General features: G+C 28.2%; 2 protein-coding genes across 2 annotated transcripts in view; one reads left to right on the forward strand and one right to left on the reverse strand.

Annotated features, from left to right (window-relative positions):
* LOC109607133 (microtubule-associated protein futsch) overlaps positions 1 to 16,917 on the reverse strand; it is a 155,697-nt gene that overhangs the window by 112,536 nt on the left and 26,244 nt on the right. The window lies entirely within an intron of this gene.
* On the forward strand, positions 7,193 to 15,434 carry LOC109602069 (bumetanide-sensitive sodium-(potassium)-chloride cotransporter). Its single transcript, XM_049964710.1, has 16 exons — positions 7,193 to 7,855; positions 9,564 to 9,723; positions 10,548 to 10,643; positions 10,907 to 11,275; positions 12,109 to 12,248; positions 12,304 to 12,501; positions 12,825 to 13,056; positions 13,111 to 13,232; positions 13,289 to 13,424; positions 13,478 to 13,689; positions 13,920 to 14,161; positions 14,216 to 14,445; positions 14,503 to 14,788; positions 14,846 to 14,991; positions 15,045 to 15,156; positions 15,214 to 15,434. Exons 1-16 carry the CDS (start codon positions 7,592 to 7,594, stop codon positions 15,347 to 15,349), a joined length of 3,081 nt encoding a protein of 1,026 aa, XP_049820667.1. The 5' UTR covers positions 7,193 to 7,591; the 3' UTR covers positions 15,350 to 15,434.

The following is a 16,917-nucleotide window of genomic DNA, read 5'->3' on the forward strand; positions in this document are numbered from 1 at the left end:
CAAAGATGTAGGTACGTGCCTTGAAAAATGGTTTTAGGAGTTATAAAAATGCTCTTTGCCATTTAAATACCATAGAATTATGCACCTTGTTATACAATTTAATTTACTCTATTCTTTGGCCAAAGAAAAGAAATTATCATTTTTCTTTACAGACTTTTTTTTAATTTGATTATTGCAAATCAATTTTCTGTTTCACAGAGAACTCTGAAGCACTTTCATTGCATTCCAGTCAAACTTTTCAATTACTAGGAATAAGATAAAACGTTAATACAATTTCTTTTTCGACAGTACTACTACTAAAATGTTTAAATTTACAATACAATATTTAACATTTGGTTTGCAATTGGCTTTCCAAGTACTACATGGGGACACTTTTATTTAGGGAAAAGTAAAATAATAAATTAGTCTTCATTAAAGCACCTCTAAAATTTTAATTCTGAATTTTTTGAACAAGGAGGAAAATTTAAAAACCCCTCTCCGGGTACCGATCCGAAGATCATTACTAAATATTTCAGACACATTAAAATTCATGTAAGAATGACAAGACTGAACCAGAAGACGCAAGGCAGGCAAATGCCCCTGTCAACAGATTCGGAAAGAATAAGACCAATCGAGGAAAATCGGAGACCTTCCTAAGAAAGGTTTGGAATTGCAATTAGATCCGTTAGCCACTGCCACTGGCTTGTGGAGTGGTACTGTGCCCCAGGACCACGACAAGGTGGACCTATCCTGGGGATTAATTTTGAAAATTAAGTTAATGACTGTATGTCGCAAAAGATATCAAACTACGGTTACTTACTGCTACCACACACAACCCGTTATTGCTAAGTGTACTGTGAGTTGCATAAAGTCGAATATATGCCTTGATATTCGATGTCGACTTCAAAATGAAGTATAGATAATATTATATTTCCGAACACTAAAAAAACTGATTTTACAGACAAAAAAGTAAGATTTTCCTATTAAATTGATAAAAAAAACCTAGCAGATATTTTATAAAATATTTTAATTTACTTCATCATTTTTGTTCTAAATCGTACATACAAGACATGACAATTCAGTTTTTATATTTGATCACTTCTAACTTTTAATAAAACTACATTTTTGTGAATTTTTTGGTGGATTATTACCAGTTTTTGCAAGATAAGCCTTGATAATAAACGAACATGCTGCTCAAAAGTCAATTTTTTCACAGTCTGCTTAATTTGTTTTATGATGTGCTTCAATTAAACCACTTATGATCCATATTAAGACTGGATAGATTCAGATATTGTTTAATAATTAATCAGTGTGCCAAGAATCAACATGATATTAATTAAAATAAGCAACGGTCTTGGCAGAAGCAGATTTATCTACCGCAACAATTTAATTGTTGGGTGCGGCACATTTAGGGTCTAATGAATGAAGCCATTTTAATCCATCTTTAAACATTACAATGTACAGATTACGTAAATTTGTGAATTTTGAAGGAAAAAATATTTCATAAATTCCACATACCCATTTCGTCGAGTCACAAGCATTTCAGTATGTTGGTTCAACAAGTTTTCATGCAAATAAATTGTTGATTTACCGCCAAATTATTATCGAGAACAAAATTTAATTCGATCAATTTGTTTTTTGACGATGCCGCATCTAAATTTATCATTGCGCTATTTCCGCTAATAAAATTGGAATATAATTTTCAAGAGAAAATCTATGTATGTGACCATACGTCATTTGTGTATTTCGATGAGTTATACTAAGAAATGTTATTTATTTCCTTAATTTATTTTGTGTGTTAAGTGCAAGTTAAAATCACTCTTTCAATAAATCATTTTTATTGTAATTAATATATTGAAGTAGATAACAATATCGTAGTAGTATATTGTGATGATAACTTTGATGATGGAAGTCAAGGTTTGTGACACTCTATAGATTTCCCAAATTTTAAATTTATTAATAATACCTACTTTCGAGAACAAAATACATATTTGTTAAAAATATCTCAAGTAAAACAAATATTTGCGTTAAAAAATATTTCAATTGGAAAGTTAAAAGTTTGCAGACATTTTTAATAAATATATAATTATAGAAAGAAAAGAGAAAGATAAATATTTTTTATCGAATTTTATACAGAATTTACTATTTTTTTCTACCCATTTACATTCCAAATAAAACCTTCTTTATTAAAGTAGTTTCTTTCATCACTACCATAACAAAGTAGTTTATTATATAGAAAAAAAAACAGGTTTATTGAATTTGGTCTGATATGTACATTAAGAAAAAAAGTCAAGTCCTTAATATGACTTGCGAAAATAAGAATTAATCATCAGATAAAAATGCTTTTAAGTCTCAAGGAAATTAATAAAGAATAATTTGCTCCTCTTTATACCAATTTGTACATTATTTTTTTTTTATTATTTAGAAAGCTTTAAAAATGATTGAGTGTTTAAAGAAAAAATCACCTGAAAAAAAGTATAATTACTTTAGAAAACAATTTTTAAATTACACTATTAAACGGTTTGTAAAACAAATAATATTTTAGTTAAGGTGTACCCACTAATTGATATTATACAGACGCTAAATAATTGTACTGTAATTTATTTATCATTGACAAATATAATTTTCACGTAAAGCTGTGTAAATCTGATCAATCTAGATTTACTGGATCTATCTGTGCAAAATTAAATGGCCGTCTTCACGGACGCGTTGCGATTGTTTTCGTTTCGCCAATTGTGTTTCTTGGTAAAATGGGAATACAAGTTTTGTCAATAAATTATTTACATGTGTAAAATGACGTAATCAATTCCCATGAATTTATTTGTTGTTAAATTTTCATTTCAAGTAAGTTATTTAACAAAACCAAAAATTTATGGGGAATCGGTGTTTTTCAATATTTTACATTTTAATTTTTGCAGTTAAATATCAAGGTAAATTTTATATTAGAAGCTTCTGATAAGAACCATGGTCAACGAAATAATTAAATCCCCATTTCAATAAATTTGGAATGTATTAATTATGTCAATCTGGATAGATGAAATCATCATGTTGTTTAACGAAAAACACTGGTCATATAAACATATGACTTACTTTCCGCTATTTTGGTAATCTTCAGATAATGTTAATTGTTTAAAAGATGAATCTTTGGAATAGAATCTAATTATTATTACTAATTTTCTAGTATTTTGCGTTTACTTTATGACACCTGTAAATTGTGAGTCTAGCTAAAGTGACTGTAAAATATAAAGTGAATATAAACTCGACGGTATCAGATTTCGATTCCGCTAGACAGAACTGGATATATCTACTGTATCCTCCGTCGTGGTTTAGCCGTCATCATCGATAACATACATACATGCAGCTTTACGTAAGTTCTGTTTTACCTGTCCATTTCTTTGTTTAAGCTTTTAATTAGTCTCCATCGTTTCATTGAGATCATTAACGATATCTGTAATTAATTACTGCATGAGTACGAGAGATAAATTATGTCCGTCATTACAGATATTGCAAATATTGATGGAAGAGTAATTTACCTATTGTTAACTTTGCTACAATTAAAGATTTCGTGTTTACTAAACAATCATGTTCTCAGATTTATTGTTTTTTATGTAGAATTCATGTTTACAGAAACATGATGAAATTCATATGTATAAAAAATTAATTAGTCATTTAAATAAATATTATTTTATAACTACAATAATTGTTAAATCGAGATGTTTAATGGAACATTTTAAAAATCCAGATTTGACAATTGATAAATTTATTTGTTAAATACATACATATCTGATATGATGTTTCTAACAAAATGGAAACACTCTTTCCTACATTATTTTATTCTGTTCGTTTATATTTATTTACTAATTATTTTTCAATAATTCCTTATAAAATCAATGAAAAAAATATATCATTTAACATCTACATTTAACAATTTAAAAGAGAAAATAGATAAAAGTAGCATTAAAAACGAATTAAAAATGCATTAATAAATGATTACATTCAAATTCAAATATTTCCTGTTAAGTGTGAAAAAAAAAATCACATATACTTATAATGACGTCACATGTGTAATAATAATATAATGGTCATAATAGTGTAATTATTCTTTTTAAATTAAGATAATCGTACATAATAAAGGTGTCGTTCACATAACAATTACGTATGAGTACCTTTAATCTATTTGTCATGTAGGATAGATACAACAATGCAAGGTTACTTTAAATAATGTTTTCCGGAAAAAATAAAATTTAAGGATTCTTCAAAAATGGTTATATTATTTAGAAATTTTTGGAAATTAATTGGTATCAATCCATAAATCTCATTGTGAAATACCTTAAGTTGTAGATACGCATTCGATAATATGTTAAACGAGACTGTTGCTCTTGCATACATACATCATATTACCTTCGTTGAGGGGAATCCCTGAAACATTTTCATTGTAAGAACTGTGTCAAAACTGAATGTAGGTTTCATAGATGGAAATCCCTAAAGACCTTTTCTGATAAACCAGGTTATTATTAATTTGATCTTAGTTGTTTCCGTTTTATTATTACTGGTTATTCTTAAGAATAAACAATTAAGTAGTTTTATTTAATAAATAGATAAAAACTCAAGTTCCTTGAACCAAATAATAGGAATATTTTTGAAATGCATTCATAGTATCATTGAAAATATAGTCTAGACGTGTAAATTAAAATGTTTTGATTTTGACAACTTAGTGAGTAATGTACGTTACTTTTATTATTAAAAATGTCTATTGTGACGACAAATTCACCATTAATAAAACATTGCGAAATTATAAAAAAATAGATGTGCCCCTGCCGGTGTTTTGTATTTCCTGTTATTCTTAAGAATAAAAAAAGGGAATTTAATTTAATAAATAGATAAGTTCAAGTTTCTTGAACCAAATAGTACGAATACTTGTGAAATACATTCATAAGTGTACTCGAAAATATAGTCTAGGTGTGTGGTGATAAATTCACCATTAATAAAGCATTCTTCAATTATAAAAAAAATATATTTGCCTGTATAAATCAATGATTTTAATATGTAATGTGTACTTACATTGTCATTTTCTTAAAAGCTGTCAGTAGTAAACCACACCTAGTGGTAAGTATTTGATATATTTATTTAAACCTGATACATATGTACACAGTGTGTTCTATTATGAAATAACATCAGTATGTGCGTTTTAACTTTTTATGGTTTCTCAAGAACAATTAGCAATTATTATTTGTTACCACAATACATATATGTTTATTTTAACATTTAACCCCTTCAAAATTTAGTATAATATTCATGTTACAAAATTTAACTGAAATTTTGTTTTTTATTGAACAAATTATCTGTATATTTTTATTTATAATTTTATAAACATAATTAATATACATTTTTTAAATTTACTTATTTATTAAATTATAAAAATTTACTAATTGTTTAGATTTATTTTATATTTAAACAACTAATTATGTAAACTTTCTTTTCAATAATTAGTTAGTTTAAAAATTATATGATATCTCAACTATGTTACTTTTAGTTTTTAATTGCATCAAATCTTATTTATATAAATTATATACATAAATTTACAAAAATATTTTATACTTAAACACCATTAAAATATTCTAGAAAAATGCATATTTAAAATTCTCGTTACAATTTTCAGTAGCATTAATTGAATTAGAGATACTAGATAATTTACTTATTTATAAAATATATGTAATTTTAATATTACATAATTTATTACCTGTGTAAATTTATTTTATATTTAAACAGTATGTGTATATAAATAGTAATATAATCTATCAGTAAAAAATTGGTGGATTCCTGATATTTATTTTTTGACTTCAATTTTCTATTTTATAAATTACATACACCGCATAGAAATCAATTTACAAAAATATTATATACATTTTTAAAGCCATTAAAAATACGAGGAAAACATACATTCCTTTTGTAGTTTTCAATGAGCATTTATATAATTTGAGATATGTCTTTACTTTTGTTTAAAATTTCTAGACAAAGATTCATGTTGATAGGATTTATTAATGTGAGACAATTGAAGTCCTTAATAAGCGTATTTAGTTTATTTTTAAAAATAATTAATATTATATATATTTTTTAATTTATTTACTTATATAAATATATATAAGCCTTTTATCCTATTGAATTTTGAGAGAGACTCATTACGAAGTAAACTGGCAGACTTACTAATAAATCGGATCAAACAATTTTCAATTCATACATTTATTTTACGTACATAATTTCATTGGAGAACGTCTAGGCTTAATTTTCTATCAAAATTTATTTAGTTATTTATAAATTTATTGCAATTTTAATATTAAATTATTTGGTAACTATATAGATTTTATATTTTAATATGCAAGTATGTAAACCTGATTTTTAAAAAGTCTATATACAATTTGAGGTTATATACTATATTTTTTTAATTAATATTTAACATGTTCTAAATTTAATTATATGCTTATTGTAATTTTAATATTGAGTAATTTATTAATAATGTAGATTTAATAAATATTAAGTAAAAAAGTCAACTCAGTAGAAAATTTAATTTTACTAATTTTTTTAACACCTCTAAGAAAAATGAAAGATCTAAAATTATCTTTGCAATGTTTAACAACTTGTGTTCAATTTTATATATTCAGTCAGTAATAAGAATTGAGTTATTGAATAATGTATCTATATTTTATTTTCTTTTTTTTTAATTGTTTGACTTTATAAACTTCTTGTAATTTTTGTAATTTTTAATGTGAATAGTTTACCCTATTTTTTTACAACAAAATAATATTTTAAATTTTTTAAAGTTACTTATTTATACTATTATTGTAATCTTAATATTATGTAACCTCACATTTCAATAATCAGTAAGTAAAAAAAATTAATGATTGACTCAACTATGTATATTTACTTTTTACCATTTCAAGCTCCTGTTCAAATTACATCATTTACATACATGAAATATAAATTTAAAATTCTCTTTAAAATTTTCAATCAGCAAACGTTCAATTTGAAATAGGCGATTTTGTGATTTACAATAGAAATAATTGTCATTCGGATATTTTTATGATAATTAGGTTTTTATTCATTTTCAACGTTAAATAATAAACACAATCTAGTTCCATCCGGTGTACATATTAAAAAATGAACAACGGTGAATGCTATCGAGTATTACTTGAGTAGGGAACAACGTTTGTGTGGGTACGAACAGTTTAAAAAAATATATAAATCGATGGTGCTCTCATCCAATCCGTGTCTATCCTAGAACAATAAACATCAAAACTCCGCGTTCAAACGCTCACACCAAGTGTGGAACTAATCGCACCGGACTTACGAATTCCACATTCGGTGATACAGCTTGACTAATATTTATTGCTGGTGTAAAACTAGTGCGTGAATGATGTTCGAGTAAAATTAGTAAAATCTACATTGGGCAAGTATGAATTTGTGCGCCGCCCAAAATCCTACTTAAAGAAAACGGCAACGCAAATCGGTTCAGTCGCACGCTGAAGCTCTGAAAAGTGACGGACGCCGACAATCCAGGCGCAAAAATAAACAAAGTGGTTCGAAGGATGCTCAACGTCGTCTAGTGTCTGATACGATGGAGGGACATTATAAAAGTGGTTTTGAAAACAGTGGCTTTCAATTGCAAGAAAATGGTAATTTGCATCGGGAGGACACTGTTGGTGAACTGGTGAATACGGCACATTCGCCCCAAATCCAAGGACACGGTCCGAAGAGGAAGAAATCTTTGGTGCAACTTACTAGGGAGGCCCTTCCCAGGTTGGAGAATTACAGAAATTCGAAAAGAGCCGTCAAAAGACCGTCTTTGGGCGAACTGCACGGTGGCGAGGATTCTGTCAAAGTAAGTTTAAAATAGAATTTTAAATTTACTTATCAATCCATGTGTTTATTATACATTTTTCGGCTTAGGTATATACACATTTTAAATTAATGTTTAATTTTTATAGAAAAATAAGTAATTTAATTGCATTGTTTATGTATTTTTATTTTACACGTGTCATTAGATTTTTCTATTTTAAACATGCCTTATCTTTTTGTATTAATGTATTATGTCATTTGGCATATTCAAAATAAATAATCAGTGAACAAACTGATTTAAATTACCATATTTATTAATTAACTTTTAAAATATACTTTTTGGATTTAAAAAATTGTTTAAATTGCACGTCGATATATGTATATTTTTTAAATGTAAATACTGTACCTACTACAGATTAAATGTACATATTTTAAGGAAAATAAAATTAAATTTTGAACACCAAATTTTGTCCATAAAAGAAAAGTTAATTATATTTTTGTAGATATTTTCGATTTATCCTAGATATTTCTGAAAATATGCAGTTATTATCTCCTATACTATTATTTATTTGATATTTTTATTATTTAATAGCAACATAAGTGATTGTTATCTAGATAAGGGAATCTATCAAGTAAAATCTAGAAGGAGCAAAGATTTTATTTAAACATTTAGCATTTATCAATTAAAATAATTTTATTAATTTGTCTAAAATGAAAAAAAAAACAACAAATAATTTAATTTAATTATCAATATAATCTTTTATTGACATTATTAAAATATAAAAATTAATATATAATACACATATTACTCACTGGATTGAACTCTTATTGTAAAATCGTAATAAATTGTAAACAACAAATATTAATTTCAATGTCAATTTTACCACATAATGTTGTAATTACTGAGATATTATCAGATAGACAACCACACAAAAAGTACTTATTAAAGTCCCTTGACATGATAAATTTAAAAATGTTACATCAATAAATTTTATAACCACTAGTTCCATTTTCATTTCAATTATTGCAGATGGGCTTTTGGAATTTACTGAGGTGTTCATAATTCCCTCCCTGTGTTATTGAGATTTATTGGGTGGCTAATTTTTGACACGTTGCTTCTACCTGGTTATTCTTTGTAGTTCACTTAGTCTTGTAATAAACTTTTAGAAAAGTTATGTTTGAATTTACACAATTGACAAAAACTCAAATGTATTACTTTATCCTTCAATTTTCCGCTCAGTTTTCATTTAATGAATAATGGAACAATTACTTTTTTGACATTTTTACAATTTAAAATTATGATTTTCGGTATTTTGTATTAATACATATAAGCAAATAATAATAAACATACAGAAATTTACATTTTGATAATGTAATTTCAAAACTGAATCAATTATGATACTAGGAAATTCCCAATTTAATTACTATATTCTTGAAAAACTGCATATTAGAACTAGTGCAGTTTTTCCTTCTTCTAGTTAGACCCTTCTTTTTGCATTCTTGCATCTTGCGGTAATTGTAAATCCCCTGAAACACGCATGTACGGACAAATTATAGTCAATTTATACTTTTAAAGCGACACGAAAAGGTTGGACTGATAAATCGCGTAATAATTTAACATTATTTCCAAAACTTGTCCTACCCAACATTAAAAACTGTTATACAACTTCGAAGCAGTCAGTCACCTTGAACCATAATCTTGTTTACACGAAAGATTAGATTGTGCCATCTGAAATTCGTCTTTCTTGCAGGATGCCAAAGGAGCGGTCGAAGATGGCGACATTTCGGCGCCGGGTCATGTTGGCATCAAATTGGGATGGATCCAAGGTGTCCTGATACCATGCCTGCTGAATATTTGGGGCGTAATGCTCTTTCTTCGGCTTTCGTGGGTTGTTGCAGAAGCAGGCATCGGTAAGTTGGATTTATCCGGTTTGAAGTGGACCAAGTTGCATTTGGGTACCGGCCTTCTTTTTAACGGTACCACGATACTACCACACCGTCTACATATATAAGGCGGTTTTCTAGAGCCTATGATTTTGTATTTTGAAAAATGATAAATATGTTTTTAACAAACAGTATAAAAACTTAAGTTTCGTTGAAATTATTATGTGAATCCATAATAAGCCATAATTCTAATCGTAATGCAACTATTTGCCCTTGTAATATAATTATCACGGCTACTTTTCAGGGTATTTTACTTGATTTATATAAATTAACAAGATATAAACCTTGCCTCTTACAAAAAAAGAAAACTATTTTTTATGGGTATATTCCCAGAAAAATACAAAAGAATATCTATTATGTTTATGAAACGTGTACTTCAATTCAATTTTTCTTTTACCTTGAACCAAATAAAAATATTTATTTATCTGTTTCATGTAACTATACATAAATATACTAAAAAATAAGCAATCATAATTAGAGTTAATTATCCATAACAAGTTTTTAACAGAATGCTATTATTTAATATTTTAAACCCACAAAATGTGAATTAAAATCACACTTCATATAACAAGGCAAATTTCAAATATTATAGGTAATATAAATTTACAACTTCCGAGGTAAACTAAAAGCCAAGTCTAACAAATAATAATTTAATTTAATAATAGCACTTTTAAGATTATTATTTATTACAAATCGAATTTATTTTCATATTATTCGTATAAACAATTATTTGAAGGAACATACTGATATTCTCTAACTGTACATTGAATTTTTTATTATTTTTATTTCAGGTTTATCTCTGTTAATTATTGGTATATCGGCTGTTGTTTGCATTATCACTACCTTGTCCCTGTCAGCAATTAGTACAAATGGAGAAGTTAAAGGAGGTGAGTAGATACTGTTTATTTAAAATTATTTTTTAATTATTTTCAAATACGTTTGCAAAAAATATTTAAATAATATGTATGTTATGGAACTTGCATTATATACCTTGTATTACTATGCATAAAAACTAATACACATATAATCTTATCATACCGGTACAACGTAAGGAACAAACAATTTTTTACAATAAAGTACTATTGTTTCATCGTTACAATTATTGCCTCATTTATTTTTTTATATAAACATGCCATTTAAAATATTTCAGGAGGAATTTACTACATCATTTCAAGATCTCTGGGTCCCGAATTTGGAGCCTCCGTAGGCATAGTGTTTGCCTTCGCAAACGCCGTTTCGGCCTCAATGAACACAATTGGTTTCTGCAACTCCTTGAGTGATCTACTCAACAAATACGGTTTGAAAATCGTCGATGGAGGCCTCAATGATGTTAGAATAGTAGGAGTGGTGGCCATTTTAGTTATGATCATGATATGTGCAATTGGAATGGAATGGGAATCGAAAGCCCAAAACTTTCTTATTGCCATTATTTTAGGGGCTATGGCCGATTTTATGATTGGCACCATCATTGGACCACGAAGTGACGAGCAAAGAGCCCAAGGATTCGTCGGATTCAATAGTGAGTATTTATTTCTATTGATTTTGATAGATTGTTATTGTATTTTGAATTAGTTACGTGCGCTGAATTAAAGTATAAAAGTTTCATTATGACACTTAATAATGGCTAGGAAAATGGATCAACTACAATGGGTAAACAATATTTTCCCCTTGTTTGCGAAAGACTAACAGGTCATTCCATATTATATATTGATTTCCCAGAAGAATGAGCTCTCATTTGTAATGCACAATAAATGTCCTTTCATTTTCTTGCGTCGTAGAAGGAATATTACGCACTTCATAAAATTATGTAAAATCAATATCATTTAAAATTTATAATAATTATTTTTATTTTAAAAGTGACATGATAAATATTGGATGATCCAAGTTGTCAGTGATTTTTGCCATAAAGTTTGGTAATTAAATTAATTCAAACAAACATTCGTTTGTTAATTAATTCGTTCTATAAAAATAAAAGAAAGCTTTATTTTGTTAATCACAAAGTTTACAAAAACAATAATCTATTATAGTCTATTAAAGATGTGTATAAGGGATCAATTTGTTATATTCTTTATTTTATATAATTTTTCGTTTAAAATATATTTTTCATACGAATAATAAACGGTCATTGTTTAAAATAAATCGATAAATTCTTTCAAGTGGTCAAATGTTTGTTTTAACACACACTCCTTGACACTCATTTTTATATTTACCTTAAATTATGTAAGAGTAATTAAATAAAAATTTATGTCACCTTTTACCTTAGCTATTTATTTAAAAAATGTTCATACCATCCATTACCCGAAGATATTATTTACATCAATTTCAGCAAAAATTTGTTAATTATTATTTTAGCTACTGTTTTCGCTGATAACTGGGGTCCACAATATCGTCCCTCTGAAGGTATGGACTATGACTTCTTCCAGGTGTTCGCCATATTTTTCCCTTCTGTAACTGGTATACAGGCGGGAGCAAACATCTCTGGAGATCTAAAGGTAATATAACAGAAAATTCGATAACCTAAATGTAAACATAGAGTGTTGATTAAAGGATCCTGCCGGAGCAATCCCCAAGGGTACATTATTATCGTTGCTGATTTCTATGTTGTCCTATGCAATTTTCGTGCTGTTCGCCGGCGGAGCTGCCTTAAGGGATGCCAGTGGAAACGTCACGGATTTGATCACTGGTAATGTTACTGCTTGTGTTGAAGGATCTGACTGCAAATACGGACTGTTCAACAGTTATCAGGTGATAATTATTCAATATTTGCAGCATTAAAGTTATTTATATTGTTCGAGACATGTATGAAAACACTAAACAAAGATGTTTTCGTATTGATCACATCAATCACACGTTTACTGAAACGCACTTTGTAGTAATGAAAATATGCACATATTTCTTAAACAAACATTCAATGCATGAAAGAGATCTATGTAACAATGTTTTCGTGCAAATCTCGGAAATCTATTAATATTTCAATATTTCTTTAATTTCATGCGTTCTAGAAAATAAATATGGATTAATGTTACGCTACATATCAAGCAATTTATAACGTTCAATATTAATTTTAGATGATGCAAATCATGTCGATTTGGTGGCCATTTATCTACGCTGGTTGTTGGGCGGCCACTTTGAGTACAGCACTCACCAATCTTTTGTCTGTACCGAGACTGATCCAAGCTTTGGGTATTGACAGGATTTATCCGGGACTTATTTTCTTTTCGAAAGGTTATGGAAAATCCGGGGAACCGTACCGAGGTTACGTTTTAACGTTTTTCGTTTCTGCTGCTTTCTTATTGATAGGTAAATCTCGAATAATAGACAATTTTGAGTGCATATTGATATATTTGATTTCAGCTGAACTTAATGCTATCGCACCTTTGATCTCCAACTTTTATTTGGCCTCGTATGCACTTATCAATTTCTGCACTTTCCATGCTGCTCTTATCAAGCCTCTTGGATGGAGACCAACATTTAGGGTAAGGAACCACACTAGTGGTTTGTCAATAGTTTTGAAATGTATATTTTCTTTTAGTACTATAACACCTGGTTAAGTTTATTCGGTTTTATAACTTGCGTTGTGATCATGTTTCTCATAAATTGGCAATCCTCACTCATCACCTTTATTGTTATTCTGGGCTTGTATCTACTTGTTGTTTATAGAAAACCTGGTAAGTAGAGAAAATAGTACATAAGTCGGTAATACTCTAACATTTTACTTTAGATGTAAATTGGGGATCCTCAACTCAAGCACAAACCTACAAAACCGCTTTGACTACAGCCCATAGACTGATTAACATTGGTGAACACGTGAAAACTTACAAACCACAGATGATTGTGCTTTGTGGGTTACCACAAACCAGACCTCCATTAGTTGATTTTGCAAACCTGATTACGAAGAATAATTCACTGCTGGTTATCGGTGACGTCGTAAAGGTAATAAATTTCGTATTTGATATTATAACATTGCAATTATTGGTGACAAATTACGAACACATTATGATCATTGGTTTTAAATATTTTAATTACATTCAAAAATGCCTTGAACTAAATTTTAAAAATATTTCCATAATTTATATATGTATCGGACATCTGTTCGAAAATTCACGGACCAATCAATTATAAAATATTGACAATAATTGTTCAATTTTCACAACTGTTTTTAGGACCGCCTTTCACATAGAGTAAGATCTTCAAGAATGAATGGCGTATACGCATACCTGAGAAGTATCAAAGTAAAGGCATTTTATACTCTTATCGACAACATGAAATTTGAAGTGGGCGCCAAAGCCTTATTGCAAACAACTGGTATAGGAAAACTGAGTCCTAATGTTTTGATGATGGGATATAAAAACAACTGGGTTACTTGTAATCGAGACGATTTACTCAGTTATTTCAATGTTTTACAGTAAGCAAAACCTCCGCTGAGTTAACAGTAATTTAATAAGGAAATATGTTTCAGTGCTGCGTTTGATCACAGGGTGTCTGTAGCAATACTGCGTATGCCAAACGGCTTGGACTACAGTAAAATCACCCAAGAAGATGATCAAGGTAATACAGAGGTAGTGACTATCCCTTCACGTTCAGAACTGAGAACTTCAGCTTCTAGTAATATGATGCATGCTGATTCTAATTTAAGTCTTAATAACGTTGGACAAGATACTGTAGATGCCACTGTTATTTCTTCTAAAAGTAAGACCTTAATTTATTCCACCATTTTTCTGGTACTAATCATTTTTTATTACTTAGACCTCGCACTTACAAATTCAAAGACCGAAATAAAATTAAGGAAGAAAGATCTGACAATGAACACCAATTCTGATAATCAGCTGTCTGGTATTTCGATTGAAAATATGTTGATCTTCCGTACTAAACAAAAGAAAGGCTTTATTGATGTTTGGTGGCTCTATGATGATGGTGGTCTGACAATGTTGCTACCTTATATTATATCGACGAGGCAGGATTGGTCCAGTTGCAAATTAAGGGTGTTTGCTCTGGCAAATAACAAAAATGAACTTGAGAATGAGGAAAAAAAGTAAGCATTGGTTTGTCGTTTTACGATTATCTCAATATATTTTATATAATTTTTCAGTATGGCAAATCTTCTGTCAAAATTCAGGCTGGACTATTACAGTTTGAAAATGGTGTGGATTTCGGATAAACCTCAGGACAGCACGATAAAATTTTTCGACGATTTATTAAAAGATTTCAGAACAAATCAAGATGTTGACAAAAATGGTAGTTTAGCACATATTAAGATTTTGATTTTTATTAATTATATTATTTTGCAGAGTGCAAAGTATCAGAAGTGGAAATTTCCCACTTACAAGAAAAAACACACAGGCAGTTGAGACTACGTGAGTTACTGCTGGAACATTCCAAAGAAGCAAATTTAATTGTGATGTAAGATATAATTGGCTACTCAAACTGAACAATATTTAATTGATTGGATATTTTTAGGTCAATGCCAATGCCTAGAAAGGGAACTGTTTCAGCACCTTTGTATATGGCCTGGTTAGAAGCTTTAACAAGAGATTTACCTCCTTATCTATTGGTAAGGGGTAATCAACAGTCAGTGTTAACTTTTTATTCTTAGTATAGTTCTTCTAGACTTTATTCATTAGTAAACCAAAAATTATTGTATTAATATTTATATTTTAATTAAATAGACTAGTTTTATATTATTTTGATTTATTTCACAATTTAGAAAATCACGTTTTTCAGAGTATTGATTTATTTTATAAAAAAATAATTTCAAAATGTAACATAAAAAATGTTAAATAATAATAAACAATTATATATGCCCTAAACTTTCACTTTTTGAAATAAATAAATGGTTTTTTACAAAATGGTTTATTATAGAATATAGAAAGGCTACAATGTTAACAATTATTATACAATTAGACATACAAATATAATGATTTTGTCAAGACAATTTTTCAAATACAATGGCATACAACTACTTCATATGCATATACAATGACAAAACAAAAAAATAACCACATATTCAGAATAACCAACCAACTCCAGCAACAATATTATTAAAAAGGTCGAGAGGTTACTTTGAAATATGTAATTATTTTGGAAAATCACAATATCACCAAATAAAACAAAGTTGTTCAAATGAAAAAATATCACAATTATGAATACTAACTAGTTTAATACTAATACAATATCAATACGCATTGGAATGTGTGGTGTGAAACATAAGCTAATAGATTTGAAAACGAAATAATAAAGAAGGGAATTAAGCATTATATCTATTCGAGTAATACAGTTTTAACATGCATTAAAGTTGTAGTATTGACGAAAAATTAATTATAACTTAGTATCACATTATTGTGCTTTTATATACATAAACATAATGAAACTTATTTGGACCATCTTAAGGATATGATTATTGTTGTATCTCTACTTTCATGTATATTGTAACATTATAACAGACTCAATAGTTTAGTATGGACTACAACATACATTAACGAATAATAAATTGTCTTTTATCTATTATATTCAACGTGTTCCAGGAGTGAAACAAGCACCAATATATTTGTATTGAACCATTTTGGTAATGTAGAAATATAAACAATAATAATATAATACATATTGTGTATAGAAATATTATGTCATTAGCAAAAACTGTTTGTTATTCATGTCAACGCAGTGAATATAAAAATAATTATATAATAAAAATTGCACCAAAATTTATAATATCAATGCCACAACCTGCAAAATTGTGACGTAATATATCTGTGGAACCATTAAATATAATCCTGAACAATTATCAGTTTTTGAACACGTGTTATTGTACCTTCATGATATGAGATAAATTCCCACCACACATATTTATTGTTCGCCGCTTGTACACATTTAAATTTTATGGAATATTTAATATGTATCAACAAAGACATACATTTATTTCAGTGATCTGCTTGTAGATCTGGAATGTATCACTTAATACTTAAACAGTAATATTTATCAAAATATAGCGTATGAGAACAGATATCTTCCATAACTTTTAATTCAATAAAATAGACTGATTCTTCCAGTCTATAAAAATTATAATTTTACAAATGGAAATCATTTATTATGTACCAGTAAACCAAATTTGTAAAAATCACTTATGACAAGCCTTAGCTTACATACTGTTTGGAATGAATACATACA

Source organism: Aethina tumida, chromosome 3 (genome assembly GCF_024364675.1).
Source record: "Aethina tumida isolate Nest 87 chromosome 3, icAetTumi1.1, whole genome shotgun sequence".
Taxonomy (NCBI): Eukaryota; Metazoa; Arthropoda; class Insecta; order Coleoptera; family Nitidulidae; genus Aethina; species Aethina tumida.

What these genes read in the sequence shown, in the direction of transcription:
- LOC109602069 (XM_049964710.1), top strand. Translation starts at nt 7,592, where the DNA reads ATGGAGGGACATTATAAAAGTGGTTTTGAAAACAGTGGCTTTCAATTG. An exon ending in ACATCTCTGGAGATCTAAAG is followed by an intron (nt 12,249 to 12,303) that starts GTAATATAACAG and finishes TGTTGATTAAAG; the next exon opens with GATCCTGCCGGAGCAATCCC. An exon ending in GACTGTTCAACAGTTATCAG is followed by an intron (nt 12,502 to 12,824) that starts GTGATAATTATT and finishes TATTAATTTTAG; the next exon opens with ATGATGCAAATCATGTCGAT.